Source organism: Canis lupus, chromosome 25 (assembly GCF_003254725.2).
Source record: "Canis lupus dingo isolate Sandy chromosome 25, ASM325472v2, whole genome shotgun sequence".
Taxonomy (NCBI): domain Eukaryota; kingdom Metazoa; phylum Chordata; class Mammalia; order Carnivora; family Canidae; genus Canis; species Canis lupus.
Genome location: NC_064267.1, coordinates 43,264,139 through 43,288,024, shown reverse-complemented (window position 1 = coordinate 43,288,024; position 23,886 = coordinate 43,264,139). Strand labels below are relative to the sequence as shown.

The 23,886-nt window shown below is 43.7% G+C and overlaps 1 protein-coding gene across 8 annotated transcripts in view; it reads right to left on the bottom strand.

Moving 5' to 3' along the window:
* Positions 1–23,886, bottom strand: part of ARMC9 (armadillo repeat containing 9) — a 147,262-nt gene that overhangs the window by 89,903 nt on the left and 33,473 nt on the right. For all 8 annotated transcript variants that reach the window (XM_025463409.3, XM_025463411.3, XM_025463412.3 and 5 more), the window contains 4 exons: positions 22,857–22,955; positions 11,099–11,133; positions 6,658–6,769; positions 3,852–3,944 (listed from right to left, as the gene is read on the bottom strand). In XM_025463409.3, coding sequence (XP_025319194.2) covers positions 3,852–3,944; positions 6,658–6,769; positions 11,099–11,133; positions 22,857–22,955 — 339 coding nt within the window. The remainder of the gene's footprint in view (positions 1–3,851; positions 3,945–6,657; positions 6,770–11,098; positions 11,134–22,856; positions 22,956–23,886) is intronic.

Below are 23,886 nucleotides of genomic sequence, written 5' to 3'. Positions count from 1 at the left end.
GAGGGTAACACAAAAGGTCTCTGGATGTGTTAGTAGTTGGACAGGTAGGTGGTCAGGGCCAGGGTCCCCAACAAGAAAATATGGAAGCAGGACGGCTAAAACAGCACTAACATCCTGTTTTACAGCTTAGATAGGACCACACTTGCATTCTGTTTTGCAGCCTTTGCAAAAACGACTTCTGCAAAATGTCCCAAAATAAGATGATTAACCACAAACCATTTGTCTCTATCCTGGGCAAGGGGCAGCGAAGACATAAGCCCCCAAGTGTCAGCAAAAAAAAAGACCATCAGCACAGGGGCATTAACCCTAATAGGCAGACAGATACATGATCAAAGCTCTGACTGGTGTGACTCAGCACACCCTGATTGCTTAAGAGAGTTCTGTAAAAGAGCTCATAAAACCCTTTAAATTTAGAAACTCTGGGGGCAACCCACTTGGGCCCCCCTCCCCTCTCTGGGAGGTTTATACTCCTGCTCAATAGACTTTGCTGCCCACTACTCTTGGTCATATCTACCTCTTCATTCTTCGAAGTGGCGTGACCAAGAACCACGGGCGCTAAGGGGACACAGATCCTGTAACAGAGGGGATACCTGGCACAAGTGAGCAGGGCTTCCACGCCCAAATGGGGAAAGGGAGCAGTGCCTGAAGGTAGAATGAACACTGCACAGAGAGTACCCCCTCCTCTTCTCCTACTTGGCTCCCAGATCCTCATCCTCTAGGGAGGAGATAAGACTCTTCTCAGAGGAAAATGACCAACCCAAGAGAAAAGAACCAGAGTCCTCCACATCAGAGGTTCCTACTCAAGAGCCTACTTGGATCACCCTCAGTGGAGCTCTGCGTGGACAGGCCCTACCCTCATAGTCAGAATTTCTAACTAGCTTTCATTCCCGTCCCCTCAGAACATTATGAGATAACCATGGTCTACCGGAAACCTGAGGCAAGTTCCCAATATGGGAGATAAGTTCAAAACAAATGTGGGGGAGGGAGGGCAACCTGAAGGAAACAGGCCTGTGCAGGGAGAAGAAGACCAAAGATAAGCAAAAACATGTCATTCATAGCAGCTCAGAGACTCCAGAGGCTATACTGTATCCATGAAATACCAGGTTACCATAAAAAGGGGGAGTGAAAAACTGGACAGGAAGGTTGGAAAATAAAGATAAGGAGATCTCCCAGAAAGTAGAGCAAGAAGAAAAATATGGAAAATATGAGAGAAAAGACAGAATTGGAGAACCAGTTCAAGAGGTCCGACATTCAGAGAGAAACGAGAACACAGAGAGGAAATTATTAACAAAATAAAATCAAGGAAAGTTCCCAGAACTGCACTTGTCAGACGGAAAGGGCTCACAATGCACTCAAAATGGTGAATCAAGGGGCACCCAAGTGGATCAGTGAGGTAGGAGCCTGCCCTCAGCTCATGTCGTGATTTCGAGGTCCTGGGATAGAGCTCCAAAGTCAGGCTGTCTGCTCAGTGGGGAGTCAGCTTCTCTCTCTTCCTCTCCCCCTCCCCCTGCTTGTGCATGCTCTTTCTCTCAAATAAATAAATAAATAAAATATTTAAAAAAAAAAAAGAAAAGAAAAGAGAAGACTCAACAGGCTTCTAGGGAGAAAACACCAGGCCATATACAAAAGCTCAGGAATTAGAATGGGTTTGGACTTCTCAACAGCAACTCTGGAACCTAAAAGGCAATGGAGCAAGGTCTTCCAAATAATAAAGGAAAATTATGTACAACCCAGAATTCTGTACAAAACATAAAGACATTTTCAGACATACATAATTTCAAAAAATCTACTTCTCACCCATCCTTTCTCTGAAAGCTATTAACTATAAGACATGTTCCACCAACAAGAGAAGGAAAAACAGTAATGCTCAAAAGTGTGGTTCTGGACCACCAGCAGTAGCATCACATGAAAACTTGTTGCAAATGCAAATTCTCAGGCCCCATTCCAGATTTACTAAACAGAAAGCACAAGGGCCCAGTAATCTGTGTTTTAATGAGCTTTCCAAGTGATAAGACTGTTGCACGCTAAACTCTGAGAACAGCTCAGCTAGGAGAACTCACTAAACAACCAGTCCAATTTCTTGGCTGAAAGAGCCATTTTATCTTGGTGTCATGGTGACAGGGCATCCATGTTGTATGAGGAGATTTCCTGCTCTGCAGGTTCTCTGACCTTTTTTTTTTTTAAAGATTTAATTTATTTATTCATAAGAGACATAGAGAGAGAGGCAGAGACACAGGCAGAGGGAGAAGCAGACTCCCCACAGGGAGCCTGATGCAGGACTCGATCCAGGACCCCAGGATCACACCCTGAGCCCAAGGCAGACACTCAACCACTGAGCCACCCAGGAGTCTCAGATTCTCTGACATCTTAAGATAGCTCCAGCTCATTCCTTACTTAAAATAAATCACAGCAATTAAATATAATGACATGGGGAAGAAATAACACGTCTTCAGTGGCTACAGAGATCACAGCATTGTGACAAAACCGAAGATGTCTTTCATTAGAGGACACGTTATTTTTTATATATACAACCAAGAAAGAAAAGAAGCCAAATAAACTACAACAGGCCATCAACTATTACATATGCTCTAATTTCCCAGAATCCTAAAATAGGGGAGAAAAATGCATCTCAGATGAAATGAAATAAGATAGTTTCAGAAAGATTCAATATAGAATTTACTCTTTGAATTTGAGTTTGTAAAGTCACAATATATTTTTCAGCTGCTTCATGCCTGATAAGTCGGTTTCTGTGCCATGACAAATATAAGCAGAAACAAAAGTAAAAGGAAATAAGTAAAAAATTTGAGAGACCATTTTGCAAACTTAACACACAACTGTCTCATGGGGACAGTAAGACTACTTTCAAAGAATAAACTGGCAACCCCAAATTCTTGAACGTTACTACTTATGTGCATGATAGGTTAACATGTTGGGTCACTGTTGGGTGCTGTTTCATCAATGATCCTAAGGGGTATTGATATTTCACCCGATGTACATACTGTGAAGCTTAAGAATAGGGGAGCAAATGATCTAAATAAGATCATTTTAGATAAATATTGAGTGGAGATAATGAAATGCAGTGTCAATATATGTGCCACGTTCAAGATCTTGCTCCTCCTCCTGTCTAGCGAAGCCTGGTACTGATAACAGGTAAGGCGGGGGAGGAGTGGGGAGAGGAACCACCATGTATTGGCTACTCTGTGCTGGGCACTGGGTTAAGTACTTCCCACATGTGGCCAAACACAATCATCCCCACAACCTCAGGAGGTAGGTAACGGCTCCTTCTCAGAGATGGGAAACACCCTGAGACCCAGTAACTTACTTAAGGTTATCTGGCTCACAGGCAGTAGTGTAGAGTTTTGAAAACTATTAATCTCATTCCAAATCTCATACTTTTCCCACTGCATCATCAGACCTATCTGGTCCAAAGCTGTATATAAATATAGTGTTAACATATCTTAATTCAGATGAAAAATAGAGCCAAGATGAAAAATAATTGAATTAGTTCACCTGCCTTGCCTGTCATAAGTCATGCTGAACTCATATAGGACCTCATATAGTCCTATATAGTCATATAGGACTCATGGTTAAGCAGTGGAGTGAGGGAAAGAGTTGGGATTTGGGGGAAAGGAAAGATGACAGCAAAGAGCGCCAGAGTTCAATCAAGCAGTTCTAATCTGTTTAGGACTCTATTAGAGGTGAAAAGGGGGCCAATGTCTGGGGCAAATAGCAGATCTCACCAGCTAACAGAAGGTCAAGGCTGATATACGGTTGCTAGGCTGAAAATACCATATAAGATCATCCCCTTGAAATGAAGGCCGTGGCTGGGCTCTGGCCCATTTCTCACAGACCTGGCTGTGGCTGTGACAATCCAGGAGGTCGTTGCCAATGTAGGCTTCCAGAACGGTCTCCCTCTGCTCTCCAGGATGGGATGTGGTCAAGCGCTAAAACGAAGAAAAAGAAAATAGACCCACGTCTTAATATGGAGAAAAATGTTCATATAGCAGTATCTTTTAAATGACAGTAGCAGTAACTACACATTTAACCAAAGTAAATAATATACCGTTGGGTGGTGGGGGGTTGGGAGGAAATGGTTACCCAGGCAACCAGTCAACTAACAAAAAGTTACGATGTCATACTTCCTAATGGGTGATGTAGGAGTCAACTTACACACATGAAATCTCCAGAGAAGTGGTAAAATGCCCAGACTGTAAGTGTACAGATAAGGGAGAGGCCGGTCACCAACATCTAGTGAGGTTTTCTCACAGGAAAGGGCTTAAGAGCTGGCCCTGAAGGATGAGCAGACTATTAGCCAGCATAGGGGAATACGAGCATAGTGGGGAGTGGGGGGGGGGGCGGGAGCAGCAGTGTGTTATGGGTCAGGAAGGCATGAAAATACATGGTGCATGTGGTGGAGCTCAATGGGGCGTGGAAACAAGGCAGGTTGTGGAAGACTTGGAGCAAATGCACTGCCAATAAATTAGACTTTATACGTCAGGGCCTGATGCAGCAATACTGTGTGTGTGTGTGTGTGTGTGTGTGTGTGTGTAAGGAGTAGGTGAAGTTGTATTTTATAGATTTTGAAAGTCCTACGTCTCTTGTGTTAAGGAAGAATTTACTTAATGTCCCTAGAGCTAGGAAAAAAATTTTGTATGGGGAGTGTGTAAAATGTGTGTGTGTATATGAGTGTGCACAGGTGTGAATTATGAGAAAGTGACATAACTAAAGTGAGCAAATGTCCTTGCTTTTCCAGGAAAATCCTACTAACGATGACTGAGATGGCAGGCCCCGCTTCTGGCCGAGGAGGAGCTGGAGGTGTAAAGAACGACATGGCAAGAAGACAAGAGCAGCAGACCACCCCCAGAGTGAAAGGTGGTGGCCTCCAGAGGCGGGGTGTCGCTGACAGACTGGATCCCCAGCGGCCAAGCAGGGAGCCCTGAGGGGAGAGGGTGTGTCAAGAGTGCCACATGTGGGGGCTGCCACCCTTCTGTCCAGTTCACTGAAGCTGGGGTCCGGATGCTAGAATGAGGTGGAGGCGTGAGAAGCTGGAGGGGGACACAGACAAGATCTTTGGACACCTGTTTATTTTTTCTGGTGATTCTGTGACAACATCATTCACTCAGCAAAGGAATAGCCTGTCTCACCAAGATGCTCAGTAGCACGGGCTGAGAGGAAGTGCTGGGCGGACAAACTGGGAGCCAGAGAATGAGTCGGCTAACCTGAGCAGAGACAGGCCAAGTGCGGGGCTGGGATGGTCCCTCGAGATGACTCATGCTGCCCACTCAGCCTAGTTAACTGAGGCAGGCATCACCAACTGACCCCAGGACTCTTTCTGCTGATGTGAGATGCATCCCCAGGGTATTCCTTGGGACCATATTCCAGGAAGCCTATCAACCATCAGAAATGCAAGCAAGGAGACCTTTTTCTACAGAGATGGGGAAATTGCTAAAAGGCATTTTGACGCCAACATACCCTGAAATTCAGGGATCCGTGAAGGGCTCTGACACTATTACAAGCTACGTTGGAATGGATCATCCAGTAAAAGAGCCAACTAGTGTTGGCCTAGCCCTGTAGGTCACAAAGTGTAGTCTGGGGAATTCTAGGGGTCCCCAACTCCTTTTCAGGGAGTCTGCAAGATCATGATTATTTTCATAATAATACTAAGATATGATTTATCTTGTTTTTTAAGATTTTATTTTTTTTTAAGTAATTTCTATGCCCAGCATGGGGCTCGAGCTCATGACCCTGAGATCAAGAGTTGTATGCTCTGTCAATTGAGTCAGCCAGGAGGCCCTGATTTATCTTTTCCTTCGGTCAACTTCTCAGAGGCTATACAAAGTGTTACACTGTGACGAATCAAATGGGGAAGCAGATGTGAGAATCCAGCTGTCCTCCATCAGGCCAGACATTAAAGAAATTTGCCAATATGTAAAACAACGTTGCTTTTCTTACTAAGTTTGTTTGGAAAATAGTTATTTTTTATATCTTAAAAAATATATATTTATGCTATATATGTTCTAGCTTCATGACTATTTATCTCACATGAATTAATATTTAAAATGTTCTCAGTTTTCATTTCTAATACTGGTAGATAAATATTGATAGATAAAATTCACATAACTAAGCCTCTATGGTTCTCAGTAATTTCTGAGTGTAAACAGGTCTGAGAACTAAAAATCTTGAGAACCACTGGCTTAACTGGGACCAGTCTGAAGAGTTGAAAGAAAAGCAATAATTCAGATGAGGTTTTATTTCCCTCAAAGACTGGTTTGTCATGCCCACCCTTGCTATCTGCTCAAGTGGCCCCATGGTCACACCTGAATGCAGATGTCTTCATGAAGCTGTCATGTGGGGATGACTCTGGGCTATCACACACCAGCCCTGCTGGCTGGGAGTGTGGCTCACAACTGACCACAGGGATGGGCTTGAAATGGCACAATATCAAACGACCAAGGGAAGGCAGTGGCAACACAGGGGTTTTTATAAATAGGCCAGGGCTGCTTTAGAAGCTTTTTTTTTTTTAACTTTAGCTCTTGGTGTTGGCAGGCAGCACGAAGAAGGATTTTGTAGATAGGTTACAAGATACAAGCAAGGTAGCCAGCCAAAAAGACCAACATGGCCTTTTTTTCCCCTTAACTTCAAGAGAAAGGTACGTACCCAGCGCAGAGCCTGCAACAAGAAGGCTTTCAAGCGGTCACTCCCCAAAATCAAATCCTTCTTCAGCTTCTCATAATCCAAGGAAGGCAGCAATGGGACATCCTTCAGTTTCCTATTCAGCAACACAAGTTCAAAGAGAGAGAAAGGGCAAAAGGGCACGTCCATTAGACCTCCTGAGTCCTGGGACACCAGCAGCAGCTCCGCTGTTTTCTCTACTCCTAGAACTAAGTACAGGCTTCCACAGAGAGGGCTTTCCAGGCTGCCCACCCCCTAGCGTTAGTGAGCTCCGCTGTGCCTTTCCTGCGGAGGTACTGGGGTTTTGTTTAACACCTTTCCCAAAATCAGGAGCCCATGCCTAACCAGGTTTAGAAAGCGCTGTGCTCACATTGGGCCAGAGCTCCATCCAACGGGAATGGAATCACCTTGGAGGCACCAGGACTTGCCATATGGCCAAAGTCCTATTTAGAACCTGGAGCAAAGCCCGAAGACCAGCAGTAGCAGCAGGCAGCAAGAGTTCTTCCCCAAAACCTGAAGCTGCTGGCCCTCTTAAGTCCGAGGGACCAACTGAGGGGATGCTAAGGGCAGACCAGGGTTAGGAAACCATGAAGAGGAGGTGCACAGTTGATCCTCCGCCAGGACAGTAAAGGATGTATCAGGAAGTAGGGAGGGTTCAAACTCTGGAGAGAGTAGCAAGAAGAAAATTTGCAAACTCTCCTCAAGAGGGGAATCCCTGGGTGGCTCAGCGGTTTAGTGCCTTCAGCTCAGGATGTCATCCTGGAGACCCGGGATCGAGTCCCACGTCGGGCACCCTGCATGGAGCCTGCTTCTCCCTCTGCCTGTGTCTCTGCCTCTCTCTTTCTCTCTGTATCTCTCATGAATAAATAAATAAAAACTTAAAAAAAAAAAAAACCCTCCTCAAGAGGACTTGAGTGGAGCCCTCCAGGGATGCCTTACATAACTCGTAACTCTCACACACACACGCACACACACAGCCTCACATATATACCTCACATCACACACACACATACCACACTCATGCATCTATCCCACACATGTATTCCCACAACTGTGGTGTGGTGTATGTGTTTGGGATATGGTTATGATTAGTGACTGAGGACTTGCTTTCATGTTTGGAATTGCAGGTTTGTGGACTGGACTGCTCCCTCATGGGGCAGCACTGAACTGCCTGGTCTTCACAGTTTGTTTTGTTCAACAGGAGGGAACTGGAGTGCATGGGAGAATCAATGAAAAGGGAGCAAGTCCTGTGGTCTAGTTAACAGCGCTGTCCCCATGTTAACTGCTTCGTCATGGAAGATGTGCTGGGGGTTTAACTTCCTGTGAATCTATAGTCATTTCAGCATAAAACAAGTAAAAAACAAAAGCAAAACAACAATCTGGTTTTTTTGACACTCTGCAGGGAATATTAATGTTAAAATCAATACTCCTGGCACAATACTAAATAGGGGCTCATGAGGACATGGGTGAAACGATGCAAGATAAAGGGTTCCTGGGGCACCGAGGTGGCTCAGTGGGTAGAGCATTTGACTCTTGATCTCAGGGTTCTGAGTTTGAGGCCCATATTGGAGGTACAGATTACCTTAAAAAATAAAATCTTAAAAAAAATGATGAAAGGTTCTTTTGTTTTTCATTGACGTGTAACTGAGACATATTACATTAGTCACAGGTGTACAGCATAATGACTTGACACCTGTATGCAGTGCGAAGTGGTCACTGCACTGAGTCTCTTTACCCTCTGTCACCATACAAAGTTTCCACGTTTTCTTTCTTGGGAGGACAATTTAAGATTTACTTTCCCACCAACTTTTGAATTTGTAATACAGTGCTATCGACTATAGCTCCCATGCTGTCCACTGCATCCCAGAGTTTTTATTTTACAAGTGGAAATTTGTACCTCCCAGTCTCCTTCACTCATTTCACTTATGTCATTAGTTTTAAAGGGTGGAAGAGAGATGGAGGTGAGACCTCTGGGGAGCAGCAGTGAGGATACTGAAAATTTTCTTTGTATGTGCCTATAGCATTCAACTTTTCTGTAATAAGCATGTTTTACATTATAAAGAAATATTACATGCTAATTTTCTTAATGTTAGTTTTTAAAAGACAAAATGAGATCTTCTCAGAAGGCCCAGGAAAAAAGGCTAGAGACAGGGCATCAGATGAGATCTCAGTAAACACTACTGGGAGGCAGTTCACCTGTCCTGTATGTTAAACAGCAGTGCCTCAAACATGTGCACACTGATTATTTTGAGACTTATTTCCCTGAGGTAGATACTACTGTTTTTGAAAACGAACACAGATACCTTAAAAATTCCAATTCCAAATAACTGGCCAATATTCTTCAAAAGCATCAAGGCCATGAAAGACAGAGACTGAAGAATGATTTCATATAAAAGGAAACATAGACACGACAACTATGTCAACATGTGATCCTGCACTGAATGCTGGACCAGATAAAGGACACAATGGAACAACTGGGAAAATGTGAGGAAGGCCTGTACATTATGTGATATGATATCAGCACTGATTTTCTGATTTTGATAACTGTACCAGGCTTACACAAAATATCAACACCAGGCATCTGGGTGAAGAGCATAGGAGAATCCTGTGTTCAATATTTGCAGCTCTGAAATTATTTCAATGAAAAAAAAGATTTTTCAATTTAAAATTTAATAATCTATTTTTTTAAGATTTTATTTATTCATGAGAGACAGAGAGAGAGAGATAGAGAGAGGCAGAGACACAGGCAGAGGAAGAAGCAGGCTCCATGCAGGGAGCCCAATGTGGGACTCGATCCTGAACCCCGGGATCACATCCCGGGCTGAAGGTGGTGCTAAACCGCTGAGCCATGTGGGCTGCCCGAGAGATAATCTATTTCAATTTAAAATCTAAACCAGGGATCCCTGGGTGGTGCAGCGGTTTGGCGCCTCCCTTTGGCCCAGGGCGTGATCCTGGAGACCCGGGATCGAATCCCACATCGGGCTCCCGGTGCATGGAGCCTGCTTCTCCCTCTGCCTGTGTCTCTGCCTCCCTCTCTCTCTCTGTAACTATCATAAAAAAAAAAAATAAATAAATAAATAAAATAAAATAAAATAAAATCTAAACCAGGTCTTATTCTAGATAAGAAAGTTCTGGGACGCCTGGGTGGCTCAGTGGTTTGGCGCCTGCCTTTGGCCCAGGCCATGATCCTGGAGTCCTGGGATCGAATCCCACGTCGGGCTCCCTGCACGGAGTCTGCTTCTCCCTCTGCCTGTGCCTCTGCCTCTCTCTCTGGGTCTCTCATGAATAAATAAATAAAATCTTTAAAAAAAAAAAAAAAAGAGCTCCATTTGGAAAGCCACGTCTGAAATTGTTCTATAGCTGGGATGCTTCTTCTGGAGGAAAGAAAAGCTATCAAACGTGGGCCATAGTTTCTTGTCCATAATGGCAACATGAGCAGCTAACCTTACTGCCAGCTGAGTTGCTGAGCAGCCCCACGTTTCTGTGGCCCAGCCACTCTCCCATTTTCCAAAAAGACTGAGTCATACCTTCTCCTTTGTCCTCTGAAGCCCCTTCACTGACTACCCACCCCCTCACTCTTGGCAGGGGACCTTGCCTCTTATATCCCTGGGAATAACATTAGCAAACACTCAGAGAGTTTATCAAGCCCCCAGCACTGCCCTAAGTGCTTTGGACACATTAACTCATTTTTATCCTCACAACAATCCTATAAGAAAGTTATTATTGTCTTTATAAGTGAAGGAGCTGAGACAGAGAAGTTACATAAGTGGCCCAGGTCACAGAGCTGGCAGCAGAGGTGGGATTTTAACCCAGGCAGTCTGTGCTCATGGGTCAGTGTCAGACTTAGGCAGGACTGAGGAAGGAAGTAGGCCGTGAGTAATCTAACAGCATCCAGTGAACCCCAAAGAGGGTCACCAGAATGCACCCTGTCCTCATGCCTCTGCCGAAGGTCCTCAGCTTCCTTGTTATTGCAACATATTCACCTGAAGTTCCTGAACATCAGACATCCACAAAGGTGACAACCTCATTGATTAGGATAGGAATGCTCAGGCATGCACAAAGCTACTCTGTGGCCCTGCTCACATGTGAGCCAGCAGAGAACATAACATTTAGACACTGCAACACTCTGTTGACTGCCCTACGATGGAAGATTAATCTCTAGAGAATAGAACACACAGGTACAATTTAACATTTTTTTCCTTTTGATGCTATCTCTCCAAAATAAATAGAATTAATACTAAAAGATACTTCTAATTTAACAGTGTCACTTATAATGACTGGTCTTTCCTTTTAATATCCACGTGGAGCTCCAGTAAATCAAAGGTACTACTCTAAGCTAGGCTGTTAAGTGTTTATGAAAGTTACTTTGAATTCTAGTTTTACCTAGAGCTGTTCCACATAACAAATCCTAAGAGCAAGTACTTACCCAGGTGCCAAGGAGGCTCTTAACATGGTTGAAGCCTGGAGATGGAGGAGGGGAACAGAAGAAGAGACACCGTGTTAAACAGTGGAAGCAGTGCATTAATCTTAAATCATTGTACTCACACAAAATCAACAGATTTGTAAAGTTTTTTATCCAGCAGTATTCTCTTATCATAATCATATATGATTTAAAAATTAGTTCAAACAGGGGTGCCTGGGTGGCTCAGTCAGTTAAGCATCTACTTTCAGCTCAGGTCATGATCCTGAGTCCTGGTATCAAGCCCATCCGGCTCCCTGTCCCTCTCCCTCCTACCCCTCTCCCCATTCATGCTTTCTCTCAAATAAATAAAATTTAAAAAATAAAAATAAATAAATTAAAATAAATAAACAAGTAAAAATTAGCCCAAATAGGGGTGCCTGCATGGCTCAGTTGGTTAAGCATCCAACTCTTGATTTTAGCTCAGTCCCTCGTCTCAGGGTCCTGAGATGAGCCCTGTGCTGGACTCTGTGTGAAGTCTGCTTGTCCCCTCTGCTCTACCCTCTCCCCACCCCAGGCTCAAAGGCACACTCTCTCTAAAACAAATAAATAAATAAAATTTAAAATAAAATAAAATTAAAAAATAAAATAAAATAAAGTTAGCCCAAACTGAAGTTAAGCAACACACTACTCAAGTATTTCCCAAGCTGCCCACCACCCTTCTTGGTTCATTGCAACTCTGCTCCAAGGAATACTCCATGAAAAAATGAGTGGGCTCTCCCCAAACTCCCAGGGGCACTTAAAGCTGCCTAGTCAGATGTTACAGAGAACAAAAGCAATGAAAATCACTTTATTATCCTGATTTTTTTCTTTATTAAGATTTTCTCTTTGAATATAAAAATAATATGCACTTTGTACCAAGCCAAACACTATAGAGGTGTTTATAGAAAAATCCCCCTCCAATCCCACTCTCTTTTAATCTCACTTAGAGGCTTTTAATCCTACTTACAGGTCAAATCACTGCCAACTTTATGGATATTCAATGTTCCACTTATTGTTTGTTTTGTTTTTGTCACTACAAACAATGCCATATTAAATATGTATTAAAATAGACTTGAGAAACAAAAAACCAAATGCTGTAACACTTGGTTAGACCAACTCAAACCAACTGTAAAAAATATCTTGAGAAGATAAGCAAAATCTAAGTATGGGCGGCACTGGTACTATATGATACTAAGAATCTGTGTCACTTGTATTTGGCATTGTGGTTATGTTTGGTTACTGTTCTGTAAAGCCTTTATCTGTTAGATGAATATAGTGAATTACTTACAGGTAAAGTGATATGTTTGGGATAGGTTTTAAGGAACTCCAGGAAAATAAAGTAAGGAGAGGAGAAGGAAGAGATCTCAGCCCTCTGTGGAACCCTTCCTGGAGGGGCAGGCAGTGGTTCTCAGTCTGCTGTGTGTCACCACAGCTCTTGAATGGTCATTATCCACACATTGATTGCTATTATCCACACATTATCACATTGATTGTGATTATTTTGCAATTATTTTTGTGCCTTTCTCCTTCAGCAGACATTGAGTTCCATAATGAGTGGAGATGTAGTACCCTCAATATATGCACCCAGCACCTGGTACAGTGCCTGGGCAGAGACATGTGATCAACACTTAATAAATGAATGAATGAATGAATGAATGAGGATTGACTTCCCAAGATGGGCTCTCCAGAATCCTTGACTGATCCTAGTTGATGATTCCATTCTCTACTGCTTCCATCTGCAGTATTTATGGGTCACACAGATTCCCACCTTGGAGACAGCAAACTGTACTTTTAAATGGCTCATGATCATGTGTGTTCTTATATTTTTTAATCCTTGACTTTTTTTTTAAATTAGAGGCAATGCCTATTCCTGTTATTGGCTTAAATAGCAAGAAGTTCAGAAAATAAATTTGAAATGTATCTAAATTACTCATCTAACACATTAAGAAGGCCAAGATAGTAAGTCAAATGAGTCAAATAAGGGTATTAGTCATATTAAAATATTAGCCTAATATAAACATAAAATAAAAATATTTTTAAATTAGTGTTATTGGCTAATTCATATATCCACAAATAAAATTCATCAACACCTTCCTTTTTTTCAATTAAAAAAACGTTTCCTGGGATCCCTGGGTGGCGCAGCGGTTTGGCGCCTGCCTTTGGCCCAGGGTGCGATCCTGGAGACCCGGGATCGAATCCCACGTCGGGCTCCCGGTGCATGGAGCCTGCTTCTCCCTCTGCCTGTGTCTCTGCCTCTCTCTCTCTCTCTGTGACTATCATAAATAAATAAAAATTAAAAAAAAGTTTCCTATCATTTACTTATAATCTTAAAAATAAATAAAATTTTAAAAATATCTTTTTTAAAAAAAGTTTATTTATTTTAGAGCATGGGGGTCGGGGGGGGTGGGCAGATGGAGAGAGAGAATCTCAAGCTGACTTCCGGCTCAGCTCAGAGCTCAATGCAGGGCTCGATCCCAAGACCCTGAATAATCTCTACACCCAACGTGGAGCTCAAATTTACAATCCCGAGATCAAAAGTCCACGCTCCACCAACTGAGCCAGCCAGATGCCCCTTTCGATCTTTTAAAACACTGCCTCTGTTTTGCTAAACTTTGTATCATTCTATCTACTCTGTAAGAAATTAATTAAAAAACACTAATAACTAACCCTTTTATAAGAAGAGGCAGCGTATTAAACATTACTGAGCTTTTATTATCCAATCAAGTAAAAAAAAAAAAAAAACCAGAACACTAGAGCTGAGCTGTGGGAAGAATGGGCCAGCATGCTCAAAAGAGAGGAGCGTGTGCTATTTCATTCCTTCAGTACGTACCTACTGATTGTCTCCTATCTGCCGGGTCTCTATGAGGCACAGTGATACCAGAGTGACCAACGCAAAGCCCCTTTCTCAAAGAGCTTACAACTCAGTGGGGGAGAATCAGTAATCAGATAACTCTCTGTGCCTCATCTGCAAATGGTGGCAATAGCAGTACCAGGGGTGTGGACCCCTCTGAGAGCACCCAGAAAGTCAGCCGCTTCCCTTCTTTTCTGCCTATCCACGCTGAGCTCCCCTCCCCTGATGGGGCTGCTGGAGCTGAAAAGTCCCGAGCTCCATTCTAAGTTATGAATTTGATGTTGACTTTAACCCTGATACTTGAGTATAAATTTGCTCAGAGAATAGAGAACTCACAACAGGCACTTCCTACCCACTGCATGAAGGCAGTTAATAGTAGTCAAACTAATAGGCAAATGTTAATAGTAACATTTGAACAGTCAGGGGGCTGCTCCGATCTTTTGGCCAAACCTTACTTTGGACTAGATTTCTTTCTTTTTTTTTTTTTTTTAAGATTTTATTTGAAAAAGAGAAAGCACAAAAAGGGAGCAGCAGAGGGAGAGGGAGGAGCAGGCTTCCCACTGAGCAGGGAACAGGACAAGGGGCTTAATCCCAGGATCCCAAGACCACAGCCTGAGCCCAAGGCAGACACTCAACCGACTAAGTCACCCAGCCATCCAACTTTGGACTAGACTTCTAAAGGTCATTGCTACCAGCTGCAGGTGCTGTTCTGTGTATGGGCAAGTGGACAGAGCTACAACATGCTGGCAAAGAGTAACTCAAGAGGAGAAAGATGGGAGAAGTTCCAAAATCATCAGTCACAGTCAGAATAATAATTTCCCTGCAAAAATAAATAAATAAATAAATAAATAAATAAATAAATAAATAATAAAATTTCTCTCATGAGCTAACAATGAATTTTGAACATGAATGGACCAGCCCCAGACTGGATCCCCTTGCTAAGGAGCCACCAAAGAGGCCCTGACTACGGCCCCATAGGGCACTGAGTGATTCCCAGATTTTATGCTGGGAGCTCAGGCAAAGGTCTCCATGGAAGCCATGTGCTTCACTGTGGATATGTAAATGGACAAGTGCTTTCCTGAGAGGCACAGTGAACGCAGGGCAACCTTTCAAAGTGCCAGTAGAAGACAGAACAATGAACATAGTGACCCATCAATTATTCATTGAGCACCTACACAGTGCTGGGCTCAGGGCAAGGCTCTCTGGACCACTTGGATACCGAGAAGTGAATTTCTACCTGAGCAGAGAGTGAAATGGAAGCAAATGCCTCCATCACTGCTCAGCTACAGGCAAGAAACCTGAGCTTGGCCCTCGGCTGTTACTGCTCCCCAAAGCCAGTAGTCATGGGGTGGGGACAAGGATGAACAGGGTCCTACATGAGTGGGCCAACAGCGAAATGAGGAGCTTTGCCTATGATACGTGAAACATCAGAAAGTGTTTTAAGAAATTGGTTTAAGGTGTCACGTGACAAAGTATCCCTGACCAAAAGCATCTGCAGATGTACCGGGTTGGACTCTTCAAGAGTCTTTAGCACTGCTGAGTGTTGTGAATCTCAGAATATGACATGTCTCAAACTTCATACATCAGCGGTTGGTTTTGGGGATGGGGAACCCCTCTAGGATTAGTGTCCGTAGGTACTGGGTTTGGAAAAAGCTGCTGTATAGGAAGGCAGCCAGGTGTGTGCAGCCCAGGAGGGTCAGAGAACAGCAGCTGTCACGTCCTGAGGTCGTGGAAGGCGCTGTTTGGGGCTGGAAACCTAGGACTAGGCCTACTTGTTATCAGCCTCCCTCCCTGGCCTTGGGACTAATGCTGAACCTCTGTGGCCACCTGTGCTGTGTAGGAGAAGAGATGAACAGTGAAGGCAGGCCCCCTCGGCAAGCGAGCTCAAGGGGAGAGATGACCTAGAAGAGGTTAAATAACCACAGTGGGAGGAAATGTGCCTTAGCCATGGGACAGAAGAGGCCACAGCAACTGGGAATCAGAGGAACAGCCCCACCACGTAAGAAGGGACGTTGCTACAGCCAAGTCTGTAACAGGGAGGGGTAGTTGCATAGCAGACTGCCGGGGTAAATGCAGGAGGGGAGGGCGGAAATAGAACCCTGTGCACATGGCATTTGGAACTGAAGCTAAGTTAAGTGGAGGGGGAATACCGAGTTCCTGAATGTGCTTCTCGGGCTTCCTGGGCCACCAAGGGCACCACTCGTGGCCCTGCCTCCACCCTGTAGCCTGTGGGCACGTGAGAGCCTGGGGCTTGGCAAGGTACACAACAACATGGCCACCTGGGGAAGTGCTGAGGCCTCCTGGGCTTTCTGTGACCAGAGCTGAGCGTAGAGAGACAGATGGGCATTAGATCACAAAAGGCTGTAGACTTCAAGCTGAGTACTCCAGACCTAGAGTAATGACAGGTATTAAGCAAGACAGTAATGTAGCCGATGCCTGTATGTACCTCCATCCCTCCCCAAACTCGAGGGCATAAATGAACATGACCCAACCAGAAAAGTCACCACTGCTCCCATGTGCATGAAAAATCAGACAGGTAAGAGCTTTGAGACCGAGATCAATTAGAAAATGTTGCTTTAGCCAGGACAGAAAGAGGAAGAGCCTGAACAAACACAAAGGAACAAAGACGTGGGGCAAGAGGGAGGAAGCCACTCAGATCCCTAGGGCTGCCTGAATGTAGGGCCCCAAAGAGGGAAGAGGCTCAAATGACTTGCAGGTGTTCTCTGGAGGATCATTCACCAAGACAGGAAGTACAGGATGGGAGACCACCTGTTTGGAGGAGGAGAGTAGCCTGTTTTGGGACATAGAAATGATGTGCGTATCAGACATTCACAGGGAGAAGGCTTATAAGTCTGGGTCTGGAAGTCAGCAGAGAAATCTGAACTAATGGTACAGTCACTCTCTGCCAGTCATGGTCTCACCAACTGGTTGAGATCAAAGGTAGTCAAGCCTCAAATCTCAGTGTAAGTTCAGGTATATGATGGGTGCGGGGGTAGCAGGCGTAACAGGGAGAGACAAGCTAGGTGTGCAACTCCTCCTCAGTACATAGAGCACGAGGCCCAAAAAGGCTGCCTTGAGATGTAGTGGCAAGGCAGACAAAGAGCAGGCCTCTTGCCGAGACTTAAGAAAGTGACATAATGGACAATGTAAGGACTGAAGGCATTGAACTTCAACCCAGAGCCATGGTCCACACAACAGCAAGCTCTAGTAGGAAGAATCCTCCTTAGCAGAACAATGCCACGGCAGTAGTCTCTTGAGCAACTGCATGAAGCCATCCCGAGAAAGGGCTGCCACCATCAGCCCCAGCCCACTGCAGGTTTTTACTGCTAAGAAAGATGGCTGATTTTGAAGTAAATGCTTTCTAAGGTTCACATGTTCTGAGCCTTAAATGTATATAATGCAATCACACCTGGCAGTATTTTAACTTATTCCCAATGGGGTCTACTTGGGAGTTGCTAAAAGAGTTAATTCCCAAATGGATCATTTTCCCAAATAAGGATGCATTTAAATGGAAACTTCCCCAGCCAATGAACCCCCAAACCACAGGTCCCACTAGGTGGGACTTGGGAATCACCTAAGGAGCTATGTTTGGGTTTCCACTTTTAGAGTCAGCACTGGACTCTGTTTTTTTGTTTTTAAGGTTTTATTTATTAATTTTTTTCTTGAGAGACATAGAGAGACAGGCAGAGACACAGGCAGAGCAAGAAGCAGGCTCCCTGTGGTGAGCCCGAAGCAGGACTCGATCCCAGGACTCCGGGATCATGACCTGAGCCAAAAGCAGATGCTCAACCACTGAGCCACCCAGGTGTCTCAGCACTGGACTTTGTATCACAGTCAGCCTGCCTCCTCCCCACTCCTGCCCTAGGATGGACGCTCTCCATGGGTAAAAATGGTCACTCTCCTCCATCAGGCTCTCCTTTCCTGGGGTTTCTCTGCATTGTGCTTGCCCAGTACAAACAGAGAGCTAAGAAGACAGACAGACCATGGTGCTTTCACATGCTATCTGTAGCATACAAATATGTGTGCTGCATGATTATTAGAAATAGCAAAATACTGAAAAGCAACCTAAAGGTTTGCTAGAGGAATGGTTAAATGTACCATACTGCTCTTAACTTAAAATTCTAAAAGATAGGGCAGCCTGATGGCTCAGTGGTTTAGCGCCGCCTTCGGCCCAGAGTGTGATCCTGGGGACCCGAGATGGAGTCCCACGTCGGACTCCCTGCACAGAGCCTGCTTCTCCCTCTGCCTGTGTCTCTCATGAATAAATAAATAAAATCTTTAAAAAAATTCTAAAAGATAAGGAAAATATGAATAAATCCAGAAGGACACAGAAAACTCTTTAAAATGTACTAAGTTCAAAGAGACAGTTGCAGGGTGATGTGTATAATAAAAACCTTAATTCTACCTGATCTTTAAAGTCTGGAGGGATGAATGTGAAATAGTCAACAGGGTTACCTTTGGAGGGAGAGGAGATGGGGTAAATGTGAGGGAGAGAAGGGATTTGTGTTTACCACTAGTCTCTTACATATTTTCCAGTGAGAAAATATTTGTGTATTACTTGTACAATCTTAGAAAACAAAAAAATCCCCACCTCATCTGCCCTGAGGGAGAAGCCTCTCTTCTTACAATTATCAGATTGCCAATAATATAAAATCAGATTTATCTTGTATCCCAGTAGATACTAAATCCCATGGTTTGGAACTTGAGTTGGTAAGGACTAAAGAATGACAAACCAGGGGTTAGGGTGGCAACAGGCAATCAAACTGTAAGAGGCTACCTGAAAGAATTCTCTTTTCAAAAAAATCAATCCCATCACCATTAATCCTTCTGGGAACATCCAAATTTGACCATCAGCTCTGCTAAGGGGAGTGGAGTTTTGGACATAGTTACCTGGGAATGAACTAGGCCCCACTCATGGCATTTCTTCTGCAGGGCCCTGTACCAGCATAATTCCCCTGCTCCAGATAGTAAATTCCTGAATTTGTAGGTTTGGGAGAGATCTGGACACACATAGCCCTGCTCCCTGTTTCCTGGGAGGGAACGAGTGCTCCCAGGGAGCAGAATCAGTCCTGCATGCAGCCCTTTGTCCCTGGCTGCTAGTGGTGCTGGTCAGGGGAGGGGTTTGGCCAGAGCTGGCTGTGACTGGGTGGCCACATTTCTTTAATCCCAGGATTTAAATGTAGGAAACCCACTTGTCTACAAATGAAATCCATACCTCAATATAAGTTTCAACAGAGTTGATGGCAATATTGTCAGCTCCTTTTTCCTTTATTCTTTTGTCCTATTTTTCAATTGACTCAGAACTCAGGCTCAGAACTCAGAAGTGTGTTATTTACTGAGTTCTTCTGAACTTTCAACAGTGAGGGTGCAGAAGGCCAGATTCTTCTTATCAGCCAGTTTTAAAAACCAGTATCAAACATACAAACTTTATGGATACCAGCAGCATTTTGATGGGCCCGGCCCAGGTCCTTTATAGGGTACAATGAATGGAAACACTCAAGGTCAACCAAATAGAAAGTTCCTGATCAAAGGATCACACTGAAAAGGAAACTGGTCTATGCCCATTTTTTTATCTTGAAACTGATGGCGTTCTGTTTGGACCTAGCATTGACTTTAAACCCCTGGCAAATAGGAAAGCGGCCCTCCTCTCCTTCTAAATCCTAAATCTAAATAAATAATAAATAAATAAATAAATAAATAAAAATAAATCCTAAATCCTACTGTTCAACCACTAGATATCCCAACTAAATTATACCCTAATTTCCTCTTCACACATCATAAATCCAATGTCATACATTGACCGTAGGCATGCCCAATCAACTACGTTCTGTTATAGTTTTACAAGGGTGTTACAGTGACTCATATCCACTTTTTATCATCTTGCAGAGAAATCTATGGGACTAATGCAGCTTTTATTGCCTGTTCCTAAGTCAGTGACTCACAAGAAAAAAAAAATGGTTAGGAACTAAGATAAACAGAGCTCATCCTCTCTCCTCTGGTTTCTAAGGCCTAGAATATGTACCTTAATGCCACCATAATAGGGAAAGATGGTAGCACTAGCCTCTTAACAAAAAACATTAATGTCTAATGGGACAAAATACCAGATATGTTATGCCCCCCTCCCTTTTAAACTGCTCCTTATTAACATATCCATTGTAAATAAGCTGGATGCATCACTCTGCCAATAGAAAGTGGAAATATAAGGATGCTTATATATGCAATATAGGATGGGGTTTTATCATACAGACCTTAGAAAACACTAAGTATTTGCTGAACTAATAAATAAGTGGAAGGGAGGAAGGGAGTGTCCTATTAGACATAGATCCAGCAACGCTAATTACTGCTAGAAAGCCATCATTTTTGGTAAACACTCCTTAACAGACTTCTAGCTAAAGGTACAGTGTACACAGAGGATCAACTCAGCCAGTCCTCAGGGATGTGGCTTGAAGCCCCTCATCCTGGAGGGCCCATGAGGAAGTTAATTTTCTGAAACTCAGATGTCTCTGTGTGCTTTCCTGACATTTCAAAATAGCTGATTCCCTAAGATTTCTGCACGCTAAAACTACGGTGGCCACATTCTAAAGCACAGACCCTACAGCTTTTATTATCCACGTGTCCATGTGCGGCAAGGCCACCACCACCAACAGCTCTATAATGCTTCTGCGAGCAGCTGGGTGATAGGGTCAAGGACATTTGCTTTCCGTCACATTGCTATGTCCTTTCTGTGAAGATCCACAAAAGAAACGGGAAGTCTAAAGGGCCCAGAGAGAGTGTCCGTGGCCTAGGAATGGTCTGTGGGAATGTGTGGTGGGCACCGGGGCATTTACCTCACTGCAGTGCTTCCTAGGCTGTGTGTGTAGCATGATGTTTCAGACAGATGCAGCAAAACTTAGATAATAAACATTATGTAACCATCTCTCTTTCCCTGGAAGCAATTCATGCACCTGCTCACTTGTCCCTGTAGCATAGGCTGTGATGAAGATCAGAACCGGGTCCCTGCCTCCTTCTGTAGGTGTACGTACAGCAGCTCTGACATGCATGTTTGGTACTAGCTTAGCCATGGCTTCCTTGTATTGTCCTACCTTCATTTTCCTTTAACTACAATTTCTTCCCCTCTCCCCAGCATTATTGAGATGTACTTGACACAAGACACTGTGTACATTTAAGGTGTATGAAGTGCTGCATTAACACACGTATATATTGTGAAATGATCATCGCCTAATAAGGTTAGTTAACATGTCCATCACCTCACAGTTCCTTTGGGGGATAGGTGAGAGCATTTAAGATCTGAGTAACCTTCAAGTATATAATATTGTTAACATTAGCCACCACGCTATGCCTTAGATCCCCAGAACTTATTTATCTTATAATCAGAAATTACACCCTTTCACCAACATCTCCACTTCCCCCACCTCCGAGCCCCAGCGAACCAACACTCTACTTTCTGTTTCTATGAGTTCTAACCACAATTTTGTTCTTTCCATTTTCTATTTTTATCTCATATTTTGTGTTTTCTCATAAGCTGCTTCAAACCTACTTGAGAATGAAGTAGGGTATAAATTTTTGAATATTAAAAAAGGCCTCTGTTGATGAAGATCCTAATATTAATGTGCAGACCCTCCCCCTTAATCAAAGCCATGGCTCTGACCTATGGGGGTACCTCAGGATCCCCTGGTGCTTCCTTCTGAGCTGAATATGCTTGGCTCTACCATTTAGCCTGTCGCCCAGGTGGTACATTGGGGTGAGCTCCAGGGACATGGGTTCAAGAACTTTGAAAATGTCCTTAGGAGACACTGGTGTATTTGCTCCCCTGGTTAAGAACCCCAACCCAGGGGCACCAGGGTGGCTCAATGGCTGAGTGTCTGCTTTCAGCTCAGGGCATGATCCCGGGGTCCTGGGATCAAGTCATCAAGTCCTGCATCGGGCTCCCCCATACGGAGTCTGCTTCTCCCTCTGCCTATGTCTCTGCCTCTCTCTGTGTGTCTTTCATGAACAAATAAATAAAATCTTAAAAAAAAAAAAGAACCCCAACTCAACACCACATCCCTTTGGATGAGCTATCCTTAGAAGGACGCAGTATCACCTACATAATATTTTGCCCTGGGATGCAAACCCTGAATCTAATCACGAGAACGTAAGAAAGACAAACAGAGAAATGCTCTGTTTTCTTAAATGACGGAACAACTATAAAGGACATGGCTCAACTGACAAATTGGAAAATGCCCAGATTAGATAAGAGTATCATAAAGATATTAAACTTACTGAAGTTGATCACTGTATGGTTACATAAGAGAACACTCCTATTAAGAAATGAACTCTACATGGGAGTAAAAGGCCATAACATATGTAATTTATTCTCAAATGGCTCAGAAAACAGACGTGTATGTGTGTGTGTATGTGTGTGTCTGTGTGTGTGTAGAGAAAGTAAACACATGAGTAAAATGCCAATAGTCACTGAATCTGGATTAAGGGTATACAAGTGTCCTTTGTGCTATTTTTATGATTTCTTTGTAAGTTTGCAATTATTCTGAGTAAAAAGTTAAAAAAAGAAAAAAGAGAGCACCTGCCTTTGACTGTACAGCTTCCAATATGGCAGTTATTTTAAAGAAGAGAATGAAGTTTCCTTCCTTTCCTACTGATTTGCTAATTGTTACCAGTTCTTGGCACCAAACAGCTCCAACTGGCACCTCTCTCCCACCACCCCCAGGACGCCAGCTCCCAGCTGCTCACTGTTCAAAAACAGCTTTCTTTTCCTTCTGGGACTTTACAGACTTCTGAAGCCAGCTGAAATGCAGACTCCTGAATGTTATTTGCCCATGCTCTTTTATTTTTTTTAGTTAGGCTACTTTTAAATTTGGGGGGCAGCCCCAGCCCTAGGGCACAGAGCCTCACCGTCCCAGGTCTCGTGAAGTCCACACTGTGCGCCAGGCTCTGTCGCATCTGATCACTGAAGAGGCGGACACACACGCTCTGGAGGTACTCCGGGGTGATCTGCAAAGAGGACACGAGGATGGCTGGTGCAAGGCACAAAATGCCCCCTGTGACATTAGGGCCCCAGAAATTATCAGAGCTCTCAGCAGTTTTTCTGGGAGGTATGCAGATGGAATTTTGCTTTAACATAGGACCTTTGGGAGTTAAAGCACTGAGTCTGACAGAAAAAAAACTGCTAACATTACTGCAGGTATGATAGTGGGGAATCATGTTTTAAATTATGTAATTCCACTAGATATACTCCCAGTCATATAAAATAAACTGATTTTAAACCATTTGTGTTGTGTGTGTGTGTGTGTGTGTGTGTGTGTGCATGTGTATGTGTGAATTCAAGCAATAAAGTCAATTGGGTAGCCAATGTGTGGTGGAAAGAATAGTGGGCTTAAAATCTGAAAATCTAACCTCAAGCCCTGGACTCAAGAAAACCAACAGCTTTGCCCCTTGCCTTCTGACCTGCTGAATGAAATGAACAATGTCTGCCTCTGTGGTTCACAGTGACAGAGTGAATGAGATCACACATATGCCTGGCACAGGCCAGCTCATTACGGAATGAATGATGGAGGCATTTTTTATTGCGTGCCTGCCAGCGTGAGGCTGCATTGCTGTGCCCACCAAAGCTGTTCAATTCTTGCCTTTTTTTAGTGCCTTCTCACCCTCTTGTTAAGCAACTGCAACTCAGGACTGGTATATAGCATCTCAGGTGGTAGTCTCTGAATGTTGTCTTTTCATTTTACATCTTTTCTTTTTATACAAAGAATGAACATTTAAATTTTACAAGTGCCCCAACCTCTCTCCAGTCCCATCCTTTTCCATACATCAATCTCTGGAGGTAACTATTAACCATTCTTCACCCACCCAACCTTTTTTTTTTTTTTCTATGCCTGATTGCTGGAGGAGAACCTCCCTTTCCTCAGCCTCATGATTCCATGTG